A 20,740-nucleotide genomic window follows, 5' to 3' on the forward strand; every position below is an offset into this window, starting at 1 on the left:
TATATATATATACGCGCGATCAGTTACGAGACGAGAAACGTGCGTATACACACGTGTCCACTTAACGATCCAATGAGTTAGCGCGCGCTCGATTACAATTAAGCGACTCGTACTGGCCGTCAATTTGCTAAACGCAAAGAATACGACAGCTATATAACAGTCGATTTAATTAGTAGTATCTGGAAGCTGCATTTTCATCGCGGCGATCCATTTTTTTGCTCGCAGCGCTCCGGTCGCAGAATGCAAGTCCGAGAACAGGTCGGCGCGAGGTCCCGGAGGGCGTCCGGCGCCTCTCCTGCGCTCCAGGACTCTACCGGCCATCGTCACACCCGGCCTGAGCATACTTCAGGCTCAAATCGAAGCTCGTTACAACGGTAAGTGTTGATAACGAAGTCTGTGACGGGACTTTCGTCCTTGTATCTCTTTCTCGTTCAGTCGCACGTGAATACCGTCACTTTATCGTCCAGCGACAATTTTATCTCTAGCACAACAGTTGTTTCCCGCGGTTTCTCTCGCGTTTCTCGCGTCTGAACGCGGTTATCTCACGGCGAGAGAAACGCTCTCGTAATTTTACCGGTTGCTAATCCGCGCGAATACGATATTACCTCTTACCATTGTTCCGAGACATCGTCTCTCTTACGGTTCTTCCGGCGCGGATTCCCGACGACAGCCGTCGTGCGCGCAACAACGCGATGAGAGATAAATTAATCGCGTAATGAATCTGACTTTGGCCCTCTGTGCGTTCATCCTCTGTATAGCTTTGCGCTATAACGGTGCGAAAATTCGCTGAAACGCCGCGACCTTCAAATGTCAGTTTTCAGGTAGTTGCTGCATAAAATGAGTTTTTTAAGAATTCATTCGAAAACCTGCGCTATGTGAAGATTTAAACACGGATAATTATAGTTGCAATTAAGTAATTAAGATAGTAATTAAATTATTAAATAAAGTTGAGGGACGAGATGTTCGCAACTAAAGGTGACAATTAATGCTCTATTCTTCTAAAGCGTATTTAGGATTTTAATGAAAAACTGATGTGATATTATTAATATAGACATCATATAAAAATCTCTGAAATATTGACTATTTAGTTTTGAAAATACTTCGTTGTAAAATTCATAACTTATAGTAATATTCGAAATATATGTATGCATATACTTAAACACTTAAATTTTCTCGTTTATTTATACTTTAATATTAATACATTTTGCACAATTTTACTGTTTCTTGCGTATATTTGTTTCTTTACTGAAGTGAAACTTAAAAAAATTTTTCGCTCGAATGTCGCTTCAAACTTCAACCAAATTATTATTTGAGTAGTGAAATAAATATAGAGGAATGTAATTTTGCTTGATAAATACTAAATTTATGAGTGGCCACTTCGATGCGTCACTGAAAATATGGCACTCTGCGATATAACTATTTTAGGTTTTGATCGAGAAAAACATCGTCGCGTCGTTTTTCACGTTCAATAAGAAATATCCGACAGCACCTTTGGAACGCGGAGAGTTCGGGTTGACTCCCGTATCGAAGAATGAATTTTTCGTCCGGGTCGTAAGACACCCCGTAATCGCCAAGGGAGAGCTTTCTCCGCCGCCGGCTCGTAAACTTGAGGATCCGCGCGAGAAAGCCCGTGCAAACTCGCGACATTAAGAACAATCGCGCGTAAGCGCGACACGTAAGGCTCTCTCACATTTAATCACAGTCATCTTTCGCTCGCATTCAGCGGTAACAACGGGGATATCGGTCGTTCCACCTACTGCGGACAATACGACTTGCGCGAAGCGCGGAAGCACGGCTTCCCATTGTACGAAGCTTCTTGCGCCGAGAATATCCTTTACGGACGACACGATAGGTAAGGTACCTAAAGAATTTATTGGATAAGTCGTAGAACGGAGACTCTCTTTCTCTCTCAGGTTTATATGTATAGAGTTTCAGCACAGCGCTGTAAAAGCTGATATTCTTACGCGTCATCTACGTGCCATCCCGCCTTCTCACTTCTGCACCGTTCGCATTTCTCTCTCTCTCTCTTTCTCTATTTCTCGTCACGCATGCGGATCATCTGAGTAATCCCAACGACGTGGCGGAGTTGTAGAGTTTTCGAAACGACTCACGCGACGTGTGTGGAGCGGAGCTTGAATTATGATCTATGGCGCATCGATGTCCTCGGGCATACAATAGTCTTATTATTGTGGAATGCAAGCTTGAGTAAAACTGGAGTCGTTGTGTTGTTGCTGTTGTTAAATATACGCTATATAAAAGAGTTGTTTTGGATCGATGTTGCAATAAATAAAACGGCAAAGTGCTTTGGACCAGCACGTGCTTGATCGCGGGGCTGATCGTTTTTTTTGCTTTTAAACGAATCGGTGCCTCGATGTGTTCGCGAAATTTCGATTTAATGGACGTTCATATACGAACGTTTTTTTTTCAACGTACAACAACAAACCGGGACGACGAAATCCACGAGACACGGTGAATTTATAACGCAGCGAGCGACGACCCTCCATAGAAATAGCGAGCTGTAATGTTTCATTTCGCCGGATATGCGCGGGTCGCGTTGAAAGAAAATGCACAGCCGTCATAAACAACGCCGACACGGTGTTTACGACCGCATGCATGTTTCGATGCTTTCCGCGATCGTACAAATCCTCGGATTGCCGAAACTGATCGACGCTTCGTTATCGAAGATCGCACGAAGGTCGCGTACGCGAAAAAATGCCGCTGCATCAATAGAATTGATCAACAGCGTCGTAATTGAAACAAATTTGCTTGATTCAATAGCAATAGTATCGAAACGATACTTTGGTTTATAGATTATTAAAACGATGTATGATATCGTTGATATCTGGAAAACAATTTCTCTCCGCAAAATACTCTGTAAAAATATTTTCCATATTTTAATAATTAGTTAATTTTCACAATTATAACATATTGTATTGGCTTCATTCACAAACGCTGGTTGCGTCGTCTGTTAACGTTTTATGCACTCGGGCTGCATTCCCTTTGGGCGCTTATGTGCGTCAATCTATTTTCCTTTGGCGTGTAATAACAATAAAAATAGAATAATGTTTATAATGCGTGAGCTCCCAAAGAGCACAAAATGCAGCTTTAGCGTCATTTGATATTCTTCTATTAAATTAAAAAGATTTACTCCAACGGCGCTATTGATCAATTCCATTGATACAACAGCATCTTTTTCCATCTATATACAGAGAAAAAGTTTCTTTAGATTTAATATTTCTATTTATTTGACTAAAATTTGTTTCATAGAAACAACATATACGAAGTATTATTTGTTTGAGTAAAAATTTTATTGTCTCATTGAAGAAAATTCTATTATTTAACAGAAAGAACGCTATCATTTGAATATTTGGTCACAATAAATATGTAAAATGAAACAAATAATTTTTTCTAAGAAAACTATCTTTCGTTTCAAATAAATTTCTTATTTAAAATAAAGATATATATTCGTTGAAAAGTCTAATCGTATTTATTAATTGAAACATTAGTTTCTTTGAAGCATGCCAATGATTGAAATTTGTTCGGATGCAATAAAATGGATTAAATCTGAATAAATCTTGTTCTCAGTGTATACATATCGCACATTTCGCACCTGACTTTTCATTCCCATAAAGTCGGGAATGATCTCGCGATTTCGATGAAACGATGAATCGGCGAGAGAACGTTTCTTGACGTTTACGACTGATGTGACGCGAGAAGCGCACGATGGGCGCCGGGGAGAATCAGGCGGGACGGATTTTCCGGTTTTTCAGCGCGACGTCGATCGCGCGAGGATTCCTGATTCCTCATGTCCGACCTCCTCTGTGACACAGAACGCCGCGTCTCCGATTCCGGCCCGGCCGGCAGAGAAACCTCCAAGGAGCACTCAGCCAGGAGCGGCAGGTTGAGTAGCAGCAGCATCGGCGGCTCGCAGCCCCTGAACAGGCTCGCGAGACTCTTGAACCAGCGACCGAGCTTCACCCCGAGCGATGAAATTCCACGACGACTCTCCTGGGAGAGGTATGTCACCGGACCGACCCGATACGAAGCTGTACTCGCCACCTTCACGATCGAGTACCACCCCGCTCGACCCGAGCAATAAGAGCGAGTCCAGGACGGAGTCATGCAAAGAGAGAATTTCTCTTTCGTTTCTCTTTTAGATCTCGGTTATAATTTTGCAGTTTCAGAAAAAAAAAACCATTTTTTCCTCATTTTTCCGAGGATTATTTTTTATTTATTTATGATGTATAAGTGCATTCAAATTTCGAAAATAAACATTCGCTTTACAAGTGTACTTTGCTCATTATAACTTTGTAAAAATATTTATTTTCATAATTTAAACGAGTTTATTTATTTAGCTTCTTTACGGGGAAAAAAGTTAAATGTGGCAGGTTTTAATCGAACACACGTGAATTTTTAGACGAATTCTTATGCTTCTGGGACAGAAGATGAGAAAATTCGTGGGAAGAATGGGTTTTTTCCGAAACTTTTAAAACTATCGTTATGGAATCGCGAGATTGGATCGATCGATCTGTTAACGGTGATCTCCTTGTGTATAATGCATCGAGCAGGCGCTGCGAAAGATCGACGCCGGCGAGCAATCCCTACAAAGAGCCGAAGAGAGACACCGGTTGGGACAAATGGAATACGAAATTAGGTGGAAAACCAATAGACACAAACGTCAGCTCGGGGCGAGACTACTTAATCATGGCAGTCGGCATTTGCTTTGCAAAGCTCTCGCCTTCTGTCTCTCGCCGGACCTGGATTGAATTCGTCCTTGAATCGCTCGACTCGTCACCGGGAACATTTCGCGAAATAAACTCGATCTCCTTCCCGTACGCTCTTATCTGAAGATTCGCGGCAAACGGTTAACTTGGGCGATTTTCTTTACTGGCAACGCTCCATCATGCTGTCCGCAAACGGCGGTTTTTTTTGCACACCGACGGGATGTCGTAGTATCACCCTTTATCCTTCGCGTGACTCCCGATACGATCGCTCTATTTATGGCCGTGATATTTATTTCGCGTGACCGTCACCGAAATATCAGACACGTTAAGAAGCACACCTCTCGTTGAGCGACGAAACGGGTGCGTACTCATACTTGGCGATACCTCTCCCGGATAAACGATCTCGCGATTACGTCGGGCGGCCGGCGATAAATCGTCACCGAAAAGGAAAACAGCCACATTAGAACGAGTGAAGTCGTTTCTCGTCATAACGAGATATCATAGCGGATACGCGATTCCAGTCAGGTAGAATTTCAGTCGCAGTTATTACAGCACATCTGCCCCCGAAATATAGCGGGTTATCGTTTGTTACGAATTTCTCGTCGTTGCGCGGCACGATGTCAATTTCCTTGTTAACTAATACTATTGCGAGCGTGTCGTTATCGATCGCGCCGATGAATAGATTCCTCGCCGTGCGTTATCTCGCGCCAGGCGATTTCTGTGTAAAACGATTTCGAAACGAGTGCGTTTCCGTGCCCGAAAATACCGGCGTGATTTCCAGGACGTTTGTTTCAGCGATGCTCTCGCGTTTTGCCTGAACGTACAAAACTCTCGGAACGTTGTTATGCGCGAGCGAGCAGCTCCCGAGTTAGGAAAATTGCCGTCTCGAATTAAAATACAAATGTCGCCGAATTACTTCGAGGAGAGAACGCGGCAGCTGATGCCTCTCTCTCTCTCTCTCTCGGCCCTACGGAGGACCTACGAGAAAGGGAGAATCAAGGCCGACAATACATCGTATACGACACCGTCTCTCGCTCGAAGTAACGGACTTGAGTTAATTTCACGCTGCTTCTCGTACGGGAAAGAAGCTCCACGTGGAATTAAGACCGCGCTCACGGTGATTCTCTCTTTCTCTCTCATAGGCTCGATTTCCTCGCGTTTAATTATAAACCATGTTCGGTCGCAGATTAAGGCGCGAGAACGATTATACGCGATAATCGCGCGATTCTTGTCACCGGGTTGTTCGAACAACGGAAAGACGGTTTATAGCAGTTCCCACCACCGCCACCACGAATGGACGAGATATCGTTGAAGTTGTCGGTTAAATTAACTGCCCCGCGCTGATTTCCATTGCCTCCGAGCTTAAGTTCGAAATCTGAATAACCCTCTGTTAGTCGCAAAATTGTTCGCAACTTAACACAACTAGAATTTAGTGACCAGACCTCATATTTAACCGTGGCAGCTAAATACAGGGACAACAAAATTGGCTAAATTAACTAAATATCAGTTGCATGATGAATGGTCGTGATGTATCTCACAGATACGTTAACTTTTCGATTATTTTCTCCTACCTCTTGAAACCATCTCCCTCCCGTCAGCATTTAACTAACAGACCACATACTAAAATCAGGATGATATCCATCGGATGTTGCGGCTAACAATCGAGTAAATAAACGCAGTTCTCGTTAAACTTACATCATCGATTCCTAATTTGGGCATGCCCGCGCGTCTATCTCATTGTGCAATTTATCGCGTGTCTTACACGGGGGGGAATTTACGAGACCCGGCAGTATCGTAACATCGGCGTGACCCCTGGGCGGCGCGTTAATAGTCTGCGAACCGAGGCAACAGTTAATCCGCAAACTCGTGTTTACATTTCACCGTCGCTATGCGAAGGTGTGTGTACGTGCGTGCCTCGAAGGAGTTTCCTTGCACCACGTAGCGCGTAAAATCGCCGTTAGAACATAGCGCCGTTGCGCAGCGGTAATTCGACGAAAAGACGCGCGAATGATATTCCACTGCGAGTCATTTTCGTTACATAAACGCGTGATATTAAATTACCGTCACTTCGACAGGACGGTAGCGCTCGGCGCTTAAAACAAGGGGAAAAGCCGGTGTGTGCGAAAATGCATCGATCACTCGCGATTTACGATCCCGGCCGTCGTTCAACGCGTCATCCGCACGATAGGGATTCTCTACTTCCTCGCCCCGGATGTCGAAGAGGGATTGGCGTGCGTTTTTTTTTTTCACCCTCTCTGCCTCGTGATGAAGTACGCGCGTACCAAAATACGCTAATTGTCGTCGTAAGAATAAAAAAGGGGAAGAATCGACGATTATCGAGGAGATAATACGGAGCTTCTTCTTCGCGCGATCCCTCCTGATTATTCTTACAAGTCGGATAATATGAATCGACAGGCGAGACTGCAGCACGACGAGCTCGTGCCTGCCGAGGAGCAGTTCGATCGACAGCGTGGCGGAATGGGGACTGACCGGAGGGATCGGGACCGGCAGTAACGGCGGCGTGAGCGCCGGCAGTAGCTACGGCCTGTTTGTCGAGCAGCCACCCCCGCCGAGGAGGAGTCCGAGCCCGTTGCTGGGCGCGAGAGGCGACAGACTGGTGTCGCCCAACATCGGCAGGCGGGTGAAGGGACACAGGGCGATTGTAGGTAAGTCATCGATTAAAGACTCGGGCGAGAGAGGAAAAAAGTAGCACCTTTGAATTATGCACAGGTGTTGTTAGAAGTTCTAATTGAAAGCAGTTTTGGAAGGTTAATTAATAAATTGAATGTCAACGCTCTGCAACGCAATTTTCCGTTAATTATTAACCAGGTAGCGGCGTGATCAAATTTCAGTGGGCCCGTGATAGAGGAAACTCTCGCACCAGATTTCTTGTTGTATTTAGTCGTATACCGGCCGGTGAACAGGAAGTATCGCAAGACGATGACAAATTTATTTCGCCGGCGAGCGAGTCGAAAGACGTTGATAATCGCCGCGCTGTCTCGGAACTTAATAACGAAGACTCGACGGACGGAAATATAGGGAGGAATGCGAGATCATATTGTAAGAACTTGTTGTAAATAACGCGCTCTTCCCTCCCTATCTATCTCTCTAACTCGATAATTACCCGAGAATCTCGGTTTTATTTTATCGGGGAACATCCTCTGGTGTTGTTTATATCAGCGAGAGGCTCACGACCAGCGAATCTGAATGATTAATCCATCTCTCTCCGCGTGCGGAGTTTGCAACTCCCACGGCAGTTCAGGTTGAAGTTGCGAATTCACAGATCTTCGTTAGCAAGTAATTTAATATATGATGACTAAAGTTACGCGTACTAATAATCGCAAGTTGCAGCGACGCGCGTTAGTTAGAAACTATGAGCTGGACGTCGACGTGTGCGTGCGTGTATTATACATCGATCTCGCACATACTTATCGCCGAGGACATTATTCTTCGGCTCGTTTTACATTTTTGCACCCCGAGAAAAAGAGTCAACGTTTGCTTTTTCAACTTACATGGAAAGACTGAAAAATTATCCCTCTCGACGAATAGAAAATGTTCCATCTCGACACTTTCAAGTTCTGAAACTTCGGAAGCAGAAATTTAAGGAGCGAGCAGTTTCTTTCGAGATACTCCGATTTCAAAGTCGTATCCGCTGAATATTCGCTAAGTGTAATTTTTCCGTAAGTACGAGCAACCCTCGGAACATTTCTTATCAAGCACATCGAGCGACAGCTGCACGTGTAACTTGTAATATCTAACTTTACGACGCATCGTCCAAAGGTCACCGGCGGATGTCACTTTCTTTGTACTTATCCGTAAAAATGATCATAATGCGGATTAAACAACGGCGCGCCAGCTGCGGAAGGAAAACCCGAGCGGTTTTACGATCTCTCACCGGCAAACTCATGCGGCAAATATAAAACGCAGGCTCTGATTTTTTTTCTTTTCGTCTTTATCACCGATAAACGTAGTAGTCCTGTTTTAACGAGCGATCGTAAAACGCGCCTGCTTTGTCACGTTTATATTGTCCCCGCCCGCTTTAATTTCCGGCTTCGATAGTTCATAACGAACACGATCAAACGCGAATTATGAAAATTCTGTTTTCGCGGATACGTTGGGGGAGGAGTCTGTTGTTGAAATCACGATGAAACGTTCATGAGGAAAGACGTCCGCTCCGTGATCGCAATAATAATTTAAATTAGCAACGCGTCGAAACATCGCCATCCGCTCCTTTCACAACGATGTCGATATTCAACTTCTTTCCTTTTTGGCGGCGAGGTCGTAACGAGGCAAGTTCGCTTATAACCAGCGTTTATGTCAAGAGCGTACCACCTCAGAAACATTCCACTTGAGGGGTGAGTCCGCGATAGAAAGTTTCTAGCCACCGGAGACCGCTGTGGTTTAAAGTTAAATTGCAGGAACGGCATTGTTATCGGGAATCCTGAACGGCTGCTAGTGTCGCTCCGTGACGTCCGCCGCGCGTTCGCGATTATCGTTGAATTAATATTTCATTGTTCGCGACTTTAAAGGCTAATAATAATATACAATATTTTTCATTGCAAATCAATGCGAATTTTCAACATGCACTGCGTGTAATAAAAGAGCCTTTTGTGAGCGTTGGCTTGAACGTTTGCGCGTTGATGTTTTGCAACCTGCTCATGACTGGTTTTCAAATAAATATTTATAGTTAAATTAAAAGGTTTCGTTAATATCAAATAGAGCCTAAAATGAAGAGAGCCAATAGGAACTTATGGACGGTATATAATTGTGACGCTATATAAATCATTTTATACAGTTTAAACGTTTAAAACGTTTAAAAAAAACACTACATAAATATATTTATGTTATTATACACATAATGATCTGATGCTTTTTATTCCTGGTTTGATAAATATTTTTATATTTGCTAATGAATGTTTCATCGGAATTTTTTTTTACGAAAAATTTATATTTCCTCCGGAACGCGAAGTGTACAAATTCGATGAAAAATCAGGTCGAAAGTAAAATTTACGTACTCCTTTGACGCGAATAATATAATGTATAAAATTACTATAAAATTACACTGCTACCTCCATATATATGTGAGTAACATTAGGTTGTCCGAATCAATTTGGACCGAGTGACGCTTCTGCGCCTCTCTCCGGCGCACGTACAGAGATTTGATATTGTTGACATCTGTCACCGCTTTTGATTTCTGACACCATCTGTTCTTTCTCACGTATATCCGAAGTTATCTCTGAACGGTCGCGTGCGTGCGAAATATTACGGGTATATCACGACGCGTTCGGCAACGATATGTGTTCGCATTCCCAATGTGATTTTACGAAACTACACGTATACATGCATGTGAAATTTGTCACGCTCTACAAAACTCTCTTACACCCGACAAGCATGAATCTGTTCGTCATTCGCAGCTAATTATTTCCCTCGCCCTCTTTACCAGTCACTTCAAGTAGCACTTCGCTTCGAAAACGAAATAAGCTCGGCGGAAATCCGAGATGCCCCAGATTATTAATTATTTTATGAAGCTAATTTCGCCCCGAGTTGCATATTTTTTCGATCGAAATATATTCATCTGAAGTACGAGAGACGACGAACTCGTCGTACTTTTTCCTCTTCTTTTACCGAGCGGTAAAAAAAGTTTGTTACGGAAAAATTAATTTTGCTGTCGCTGTAGCAAAGCGTCGTTGCGACAGCAATCAAACTTTTTCGGTAGAACCAAATTATTTTGCCGTCCATATATCCAGCAAATAGCAATTAATACTTTTGACAAATCTTTCTGCTGTCTAAACAATTTTTTTTTACTATCGCTATATTAACAAACAATTCACTATTCTGGCAAGACTTTCTCTGCGACAGCATAAGATTTGCCGCAGCCTGTGGAATGACATTCTCCGATACGGCTCTGTAAACGGGACGTTCCACCGGTAGCGCGCCTGAGAGGCGAGGTACGCGCGATATACCTGTCCGGACAGGTAACTCCTCAGCCAATCGTCTCCCGCGCTTTGTTTACGTCCTCCTGTTGGACGAAGGGAAGGCGTTCTCTCGCCTTCATCGCGAGTCGTTCGTCTGTGCGACCTGCACAGTTCACGGCGATCGTCGTCCGTGCGTCTCTCGGAGCTGCTTGCCGGGAAAGAAGGCTCGCGTCGTCGGTGAACAAAGAACACGCGATCGGGAGTTAATGAGGCGCTAATCTCCGTTCTTCCTCCCATTCGACTCGTCGTTGTGTCTATCATAAGTACTTTTCAACGGAACGACATCAGTCAGTGCGATGCGCGGAGAGAGAGAGTGAGCGAGTGAGTGAGAGGAGGTGCGATCGATTCACCTGTCACCGACGACAACGGTGGGAAGAAGAATACTCGATGGAAATTTGGAGATCGAAGCTCGAAGCTGCGTTCCGAACCGACGTTTAACGTTCGTCGTTCGCGCGTCGCCGAAATACCACGGTGGAACATGCCGCGATGTTCGGAGGAGCACCGGGATCTCCGAGCGATTCGTCGACGGCGACGCGTGGGACTCCGATGAGGAGGAAGATGGAGGAAGAGGAGGCGCTTTGAGGGACACGCGCAGAGGTGGAGGACCTCGCCGGCCCTATCACGAATGCATCGGGAATCGTCCGTCGCGCGGTATAAACCGGTTTCTGCATTCGGTGCAACGACGTGCGGCGCGTCGCCGGTGAGTTTTAACGAGAGGAATCCTCTCCGTCCGTCCCTCTCTCTCTTTCAGACGAGAAGAAACGCGCGAAACAGCGCCGGTTCGATCGGTCGGCGAGATTCGATTTCTCGGCCGGTAGGTTTTCGAACGGAATTGAATTTCGTCTCTCTGTCCTTCGACTCCCTCCTCCCGGACACGCACGGTGCGCCTAATAAAACGATGATACTCTCGCGCTTACGAAAGAACTGACGCAGCGGATTCTCAGGAGATACATTCGCTCCGACGTACACCAGCGAAGCCTTCACCGGGTCAAAATTCACTAGACCTTCTAATCGCTCCCATCGTTCGAACACAATGTGATGTGTTATATATGCCAAACTGTCAAATGACTGTTGATTATTCAGGCTGTCAGAACGACAGAGAACAATCAACAGTCATAACATATATCCGAACACAACGCAAATGATTAGAGAGAAGTAAATGTTAATATACTTTATCGAAATTTAACGTATGGGTGCACCGAATCGAACGAAAACCCGATCGCACGCGCGCAGTGGACACCTCGGAATGAAAAACTTGCTCGTCGTTTTAACGACGAAAATCGCGTAATGCCGCGAGAGGAATGGCCGATCGATCGCCGAGGGCTCACGCTTCCGATCGATTACGTAAGCATTTCATCCTCTCTATCCATAGAGAGAGAGACGACCCGCTTTCACTTTCGCGGAGGGTTCTCCCGCTATTTCTCCAGCGAACGTTTATCTCTCCGGCTGTAAAACTGTAAGACAGATGTCGGCGATTCCATCCGGATATCGCTCGCTCTCGCGCAAGAATTCAAACGCGACCATCTCGGTACGAGCTGCCGCGCGACGAAGAAAGTATTTGACACACGCGTCGTGAGTGAAAGCAAACACGCATATATGTATGTATATTCCCACGTGCAAATGACAAAGATAAATACAGACGTTGGAGAGCCCGTTAACTTTTCACGAAGTTACATCCCCCGTATCGAACGTCTAACCAACTCGCGGATTGATGTATCCACTCTGTCTGACCTTTTAATTATTCAAGCGGAGGTGTTTAAGTGTACACCGCTGGCTGTCGCGACGGACGAATTGTTGATTTCTAAGGATCGCGACGACAGCTGCGATAATCAATTATTCGATCGAATCGCATTATAATTTTCGCTCCGTTCCCGTAACATCTTTGACGTCAATTAAACTGAAATATCTCGAGACGAAGGAGAAAGAGAGAGAGAGAGAGAGAGAGAAAATCGTCGATAAATACTGGGCGCGAGGTTAAATTAGCATTCGATCCGGCATGTAATAAGTGAGCCATTAACGCGGACCTAGCAATTATGCATCGTTCGTTTAATTAATAACAAAACATCTCCCAATTAGATTTAATTAAATCGCGGTATCCGGTCGGCGATGATCATTAAATCGCAATAATGCTAAGCTTCCATTCATTGTCAGTTATTAATGAAAATATTCAAATACTTCGAAACCGACACTTAACCTAATCCTGCCTTAAGCGGTGATAATGTAACACGATAATGATCGGGCAGTTTTAATTGCGTCATTCACCATATATAATGTTAAACTCGGCAGATAGCCTCTTCCCCCCCCCCCCCTTCCCTCCGATCTCTAGACGAAAACAGCAATTACCGCTGCGAGTTATCAGAGTTAATATTATGCATCGATTGCACAGACCGCACCTATAAGATCGGATTATGTAAATGTGTTGAACACGACCATCGAGGAATCACGAATCGGAAGTGACAGGTGAAGATGAGGTTTCCCTGGCTTTCCCTTGGAATTAGTTTTTTTTTTCCTCCTCCTTAGGAGTGCGAGTTTAATCGCGAGAAATCGCCGAGCGAACGATCACCGCGCGCATAAAATTAAATCTCTGCGAGAACATATATATTTTTTCTCTCAATTGCTCCTCGTATTTAATTAAGTCTTTAATTAAGAGAGAGTTTTTTTTTTCGTGTGGCGGAAACTTTAATTAAATCTTTTCCCCGAAGGAAAAGTGTGCGGAAAAGAAGTTCACCATCTAAGGGCGTCTGTTCAGGCATACGAGGCGTGCGCGCTACTTTTGCCTCTCGAAACCTCGTGTGTTACCCGTTCGCGAATTCTTTTATCGTTACAAATCGATCCTTTGTCTCTGGCCTTTTCCCCGTAAAATTTATGCCACGTCGACCCACTATTTCAAGCGGGGTTAGGTCAGGTTAGATCACTCGGAATCCAAGAATGATCTTCACGCATGGCGAGTCTCTCTTATTCCGCGCCGTCAGCAATACGAGACAAGCAGAGCATGAAAAGGGCAAAGAACCGGCAACTTTTCTCGCCACCTCCGACTTACAACGTTTTTTTTACGATTTCCCGCCGTCAAGCAGATCCTCCCTTTTTCTTTACTTCGGCTAATTTCGGCGAACCCAACCCGTGGTTCACTTCTTACAAATAGCGTCTGTATGCGCGTTTAACGAAAGTGTACAAACAGCGTCTAAAGGCATTCAACTATGCGCGAACAACGTCTTTCATTCGTTAACATTCCACGTAACTCGCGGAAGTGCTGCATCGTAACGATTAAACGCCTGGCTCCGCGTTCGGAGCGTCTGATATACGTTGTTTCAGCTCTACGTTAATCTTCCAAATTATCGGCGTTCGGTGATAAGCGACGCCGATCGACGATTGAGATGGGAAGGGATGAATTTACATTTCTCGCCCATTGTACTCCCGCGTAACCGAAGAAGGTTTATGATGATGTCACGCTCGTTGCCGGCGAGTTACAATTCCCCGATTTTATCGGGCGGTAAAAATATTTCGCATGCTCTCGAAACATTCAGTTGAAAATTCCATCGGATTCCGTCTTCGCCTGCACACAGGCGGTCGCAGCTTGCTTCCGCCGTGGTCTAACGGCTAAAGTATCGACTCGTTCGTGCGATCACGCGCGGAGAAGTCGCGTCTACAAATCTTCAGACGAAAGGACGAGTTTAGCAGGAACGTTCGGCAATCACGAACGCCCGATTCATCCCTCCCTCCGCCCTTCGTAATTGTCCTACTTCCGCTCTTTACAAATTCTGCATGAAATTACGAGCGTTCTCCGTGAGTTTCCGTTACCATGCCCGCTGTTCACCCTACTGCCCGACGTGTTGTGCGAGAAAAACAGCACGGAAAAGGGCGGCACCTGCGATCCGAGTACAAATGCAACGGGTGTCCCGATAGAATCTCGTGTACTCTTGAACGATGGAGCAACGACGAGCAGCGACGAAGACGCGTTTCGTTGTAATTATCATCGCGATCGGTACATTCTCAAAAAAAGAAAAATTCGAATTTACAGAGGAGCGAGAAGAGAGTGACCTTTTCTCTCTCGTACACGCAGCGTATATAATCGCTCGGCAAGCTGGTGAACCTTTGTGCATCGAGTGACTAGCGTTTCTTTCTCTCGAACAGCACGAGAGAAAAAGTTTTGCGGAAGCGTGTAATAATAACAACGAGAAATAATAAAAAGAGCGGTCGAGATAACAGAGTCATATACGCGTGATTTGGATTTTATTCTTATATATCGCCGGCACAAAGGTTCTCAATGTGACCAATTATCCATACAAGAACGGACAATCGCAATGAGGATAATTTTAAATTGAACGAGCGCGTTAATTACGCGACGATTACATCGCGCAGCGATGTAGGGCGCAGATCGGTCTGAATTTCATCGCGAAATAATGACCGTCGATTCACAGGTTCGTAACTGCATCGTCGTCGAGCTTTGAACGAGCGCGCGTGTTTCACCGAAGGGACATTATTCCAGCTGGATATATTTTTCTACGTCTGCCTGACAAAATATTAATACTGCGATTTCATTTTAGTAAAATCGAAGAATTTTCCGCAGGTTCGATTAAAAATCGAGCCCGCTCTCCCTCTCTCTCTCGTTGCGTGGATACCTTTGATACTAAACGTTACCGCGCAGATATCTAACTTTCCTACCTCGCTTTGAGAGTATCGGATTTATATCGCGGGTTATTTTGTAGTATAACGCTTCTCCTTTGAAATCGTAAGATTACATTAGTCGGACTTCCTGTGTATTCGCGCCTCGTCGCGTTTATTGCGATTTGAAAATGGAAAACTATCCTCGAACCGCGGCAGCGTAGCTATCGCAAAGGACATATTACTTGTTTCATCGAAATGCAATGATTGACCGTCTCTCGGGAGTTAATTACGTTAATTAAAAACGTAGGAACGGGTAAAAATGTCAGAATTTAGATGTAAACATTCAAGAAAACTCGATTATTTAGCAAAAAGAACGCTGTTACTTGAAATGATATCTTTTAACCGAATAATATATTATTTGGCCACAATAAATATGTAAAATGAAACAAATAATTACTTTGTAAGAAAATTATCTTTCGTTTCGAGCAAATTTTTTATTTAAAATAACGATACAAATTCGTTGAAAAGTCTAATAATCGTACTGATTTAGTTTCTTCGAAGCATGCCGATGGTGAAACTTGTTAGGATGCAATGAAACTTATTAAATTTGAAGAAATCTTTTTCTCAGCGTACACCTTGTAATTACGGGCCTGAAATTCGTCGAAAGACGTCGCACTCTCAGGTACGGCCCTGAGTCTAACGAAATTCGAACTCACCTGCCCCGATGTCATGCACGGACGCTTAACAGCACACCGCATCTGTTACTGAGCCTTCCTTTCAGTACGCGTCCTTCCTCTACGTCGTGAGGACCTTCGGTACGCGCGAGGAACGCTTTCATTTTCGCGAGAAATCGTCCCGCTTCGAAGTTCATTGCGTTTTAAATTCCTCGCGGCGAAGTCACAAAGTGCGCTCTCTCTCCCTTTTATCTTCCTTTTCCCCCGGGGAAATGTGTCGGAACTGGAATAATCGCGCGTCGCGTCGCGTCCTGTATTAATTTCGCGATTTCGGAAAATCAGCGACGCTCCGCGCCGGTTAATCGACCGATTTTTCCCCATTGACGGCGAAGACGAGAAGCGTCATTTTTGCGGTTTTTCCGCCTGACGCTTTCTTTCCGCGACGAAAAATTGCATCATCGACACATCGTTGCAATTCGATAAACGAAATTACATTTCGCTCGGCTAAAAGCAAAGTTACTTTCAGTGATAAAGTCGCGAGTGACGCACTCCGGATTCTCGCGGAAGCGCGCGCATGTGATATGACACACACGAGATCCTGTTAATCCGCTCGTAATGATCATACATACGTCGTCGCGGTGATTCCGCGCGCAGCGCGATTATTTACATTATCCGGGCAATGATTGTCGCGGCTAATGAGGGGATGTAACGAGCTACTCGATCCGACGACGCGTCGAAACTGCCTTATATCGCTCGTCGATCGTCGCGATAGCGATTACAAACGGCGACCGTGAGCGAGTGAAAGAAAGAGGCACGTGCGACTGTCCAGTTTTGAAATTGTATCGTGCGAGCGGATTTTCGACATCATAAACGCCGGATCGATAGATTGGCGACGGGATTTTGAGCGAGTTGCCGGCAGGTAAGCGGAAATAAGAGAGATACCTCGCGCGATTTCGCGACTAACGTTTATCTACCCCCTCCCCCCCTCTCGCGCGAAGCGGGATATAAAAGCCCGATTCGAATTTTGTTTTATCGATTGCGTTTCTCGAACGATGCGTCCACTGCCGCACGTGTGATCGACGCTATTGATCCCGCTTGTGCGCATATAAAAAAATATCCACACACGAAATTGATAAGTAAGAAATCGATACTAGAAAAAAAGACGAAAAAGAGAAAGAGTAAATTTAGGGGGGATGAACCTTTGAAAAACGGCGGTGACGTTTTCACGCGGGTTGAAATTCAAACGCGTCGCACGGAACGAAGCAAACAAGCGCGAAGGTAAATAGAATGACGCGCGAGCGATCGCGCAGGTGAAGAATGACTATTTCTTTTTTTTTCCACGTGTAACGTTACGACGTTTATTCGTTTCTCAATCGCGTTAGGTCCGCTTATCAGCTTCGTTCGCCGAATCGGACGATCGACCGGAATGTATATTTATTCATTGAATTTTTCATATAGGAATCTGTTCTCCCGAGAGGTTGAAAAATCCGCAAAACGCGATCACATCGCAAATACGACCGTACGATTTGCGAGGGCTGGAATATTCGTTCATTCGCGATAGAGATTATTAATTGTCAAACATGTAACATTAACGTGGAATGTACGCCAGCGGTTTATTTATTTATGCGTTTCCTCTATCTTTTTTTTCTTCCCCTCTTGTTGTCCTTTTTAGGTTAACGTTACGTTTATTCTCGTGTCTCTCGTCGGTGACAAAGCTGCGCGTGCAGATTAATGCGGGCTATTCGCCGACGACCGGCGTCTCTCGCACCTATGAAAAACCAGTTTGTAAAATGAGAAACGAGAACGTGTATCGAACGTATCCATCTTGGCGTAACGCAGCGCGGAGGCACCCACGCAGGGATCGAACAGCGATTTCTGTTTTGTGCCTGCCGTTCTCCACGAGTATATTTCAAAACTGACAGACTAACCCTTAGGACTTAGCGTTCGCTTGAACATTGATAGAGAGAAAAACAGAGAGAGAGAGGCAGGTGGAATTCGTGCGACACGATGCGATCGTAAAAATGTATCACACCGCGGCACTTTGCCGACCCCGTTGAACTGCGGCGTGCGGGCGATAATGACGTTATTAAATTATGAAACGTCGACCACGTGCGACGAAACATCGAGCCGCGACGTCTGCGTAGTTTCCCTATTACATCTCGTGGTTTCGCAATCAGCGTGCTCGACTCAAAAGTATCACAGAGCTCTCACATTCGGATCTTGCATTTGACCTTTTGGTAATCACGCATCACTATAGTGGGACTTCCTTCAAAGAGATCCTCCACTTTAATGGCTCTCTTTTTTCATATTTTCGTAATATTAATATTTATGTAATTATATTCCGAGTATATAAAACATGATTTTTTCACTATTACACATGTAATATTTTCACAATATTAATATGTAATATTCTAAATATACAAAATACACTCTGCGAGCGAAACACCCGACTAACGGGATTCGGAATAGGAACTTGCTAAATCTCGGATAGCGCAGCTCGATAATTGAATGCCCGGTATTTCGCGCATCGGAGCCGAAGAACTCGGGAATCCTCAGAAGCGTTCGTCCGAGGGTCGTCCATTCCGGTAAGTTACCGCCGCCCTGATGGTACCAGAAACAAGGAGTAAACAACGTTAAGCGGGATCTCACGTTTGCGTTTTCGGATTGAAACGCAATTTTCCTCCGAATGATTCGAACTCGCGAACTCAGACGGAAAACAGTTAACGCGTTTACGCGACTCTATCGGTGGCTTGGTGAGGAGATCCCTAAATTCCGAGCCGGGCTTGATTATCGATCGACGTCGCGTTTATTTTCTCAATTTCGCGACACACTAGTTGCGTCTGACAGATCAAGTCTGCTTTCAGTGCGGGATCTAATGTCTGCGCTCTGACACACGCAGCGCGACGAGAAGAAACGCGAAAAGCGATCTTTTTTTCGTCGCAGCACAACCCGACGACCCCCGAGTCAAAATTTTGACGCTACTCTGACGATATTAATATTCTTTAACTTCTCTTTTGAACCTACACATTAATTCTGCAGATTGAATTTTAACGCTACCTTCATCGTATTTTAAAACAGCTAAAACAGCGAAAACGGAAATTTAAAATATTATCAGGGTCAAAATAGGGGTTGTATCATATGGTTAAAATTGAAATCTGTTTTACTATCTTAGCTCCTACTATATTGTAGAATTAAGGATTCAACACAGAACCAAAGTTTCGACTCGGGCGAATTTCGCGCGAGGGCAGATTAAATCGACGCCGAAGCGACGAAATTAATGCGAACTATTTACTATCGTGTTGAACGAATCGTTTTATACATAGTGTATATTATTTTCGTTATGTATATTTTTTGTACAATTTTATTTCAGAACTTGTTGTGGAAATTGATATTCCCGGAGAGCGCGCCGCCGGGTTGTGTTTTTCCGCTCGTAAATTCTACACGGCAATTCGTTTACTTCTTCATAAACCCATCGTGAGGCAACCGTGAAAAAAGGCGAGCGACTGCTCGTTATATAATTCGATGTAACAAAGTAGATTGGTATAACAAAGGTATATACCGACGAGGCGCACACGCGCGCGATGCACCGACGCAATTCACTAACAGCGATGGAATATTTTATCCGCGCACACAGTCGGCACCAAAGCAGTTGTCCGTGGAAGTTTGCGAAAATAAAAATCGTTGAATACACGCGCGCGACATAAAGCGAAACTTCGCGGCCCGGTCGTTACGCACCTGTTAATGAGGAAATCGTCGGCTGTTAATCGATCGAACGCGCGCAATCGTTATTTGACGCGCTCGGCGTTTCATCATTTTCGAGGTCGAGACCGCCCTCTTAATGACGGGGCTTCATTAATTCGGCATTAAATCCTGATATTAAATAGCAACGGCGACGTGTCGTGTCAAAAAGACGAAATTTAGTGACCGGTGTCCACGCTAACGTTCGAGGAACGGAATAACGGAACGATAATGTTCGAGCACAAATAATCCGCGTAAAATTGATCCACGAGCATTTCGGCGAGAATCGCCGCTTGAGCCTCGTCTTCTGCGGAATTCCTAAACGAAGCCGCTGCTTGTATATTTCGCGATAAAAAACCATTCGTCACTTTCCACCGTTGGTATTGATAACGGACGCGAGAGCGTAAAAAGCATCCCGGCGCGACGCGAATCTCGGAATAGAAAATGCATTATCTTCTCGTCTTTCTCTCTCTTTCTCTCGAGAAATCTTCCTTTGCCGCTTCTTAACTCGCCCCGCTCCCATCCCTCGGGGGTGAGCATCGTCCGCCGCTTTGGTTTCACGAATTCTACTCCGCGGGAGTGGAGGCTTTTCTTTCTCGTTAAAGAGATTGCTCCAACTTATCGCGTAAATTCTTTCGGGACGACGGCTTCGGCTCGAAAATATCTCGCGGCTCGGAGGCGAAGTGTTTTTCACTCGTCGGGAAACAGGCGAGAGTTCTCGCATACTACGCTGCCTCTCTTTAAACTTCTCCCTCGGCCATTTTTGCTCGAATAAAATTCAGAATGTAATTACTTAATCCAATTGTGACATTGTTTCCTTGCGTCTCCCCCGGAACCTCGTCCTTTCATTATTTCACTAAGCGTGGCGTTATTAAACATACGTACGACGAGGGCAATAATGGAAAACGCATTGCAAACATTGCGTGGCGGATTATGCCGGGGAATACATCCGAATACACTCTTTTTCGCGTGCGACGTTTGACGTGCATGTTTGGTACGAAACTAAATCTCCGTCGAACAAAAA

The 20,740-nt window shown here is 44.8% G+C and overlaps 1 protein-coding gene across 2 annotated transcripts in view; it reads left to right on the forward strand.

Moving 5' to 3' along the window:
* LOC106749274 (ankyrin repeat and fibronectin type-III domain-containing protein 1) overlaps positions 1 to 20,740 on the forward strand; it is a 90,435-nt gene that overhangs the window by 41,998 nt on the left and 27,697 nt on the right. The window contains exons 4-6 of one of the 2 annotated variants that reach the window (XM_014628571.1): positions 226 to 374; positions 3,831 to 4,017; positions 7,140 to 7,390. In XM_014628571.1, coding sequence (XP_014484057.1) covers positions 226 to 374; positions 3,831 to 4,017; positions 7,140 to 7,390 — 587 coding nt within the window. Of the gene's footprint in view, positions 1 to 225; positions 375 to 3,830; positions 4,018 to 7,139; positions 7,391 to 11,353; positions 11,400 to 20,740 lie in introns of those variants that run through there. The other variant, XM_014628572.1, reaches the window with a different exon arrangement.

The sequence above is a fragment of the Dinoponera quadriceps genome, unplaced genomic scaffold (genome assembly GCF_001313825.1).
Source record: "Dinoponera quadriceps isolate SergipeBrazil2010 unplaced genomic scaffold, ASM131382v1 scaffold2952, whole genome shotgun sequence".
Lineage (NCBI taxonomy): Eukaryota > Metazoa > Arthropoda > Insecta > Hymenoptera > Formicidae > Dinoponera > Dinoponera quadriceps.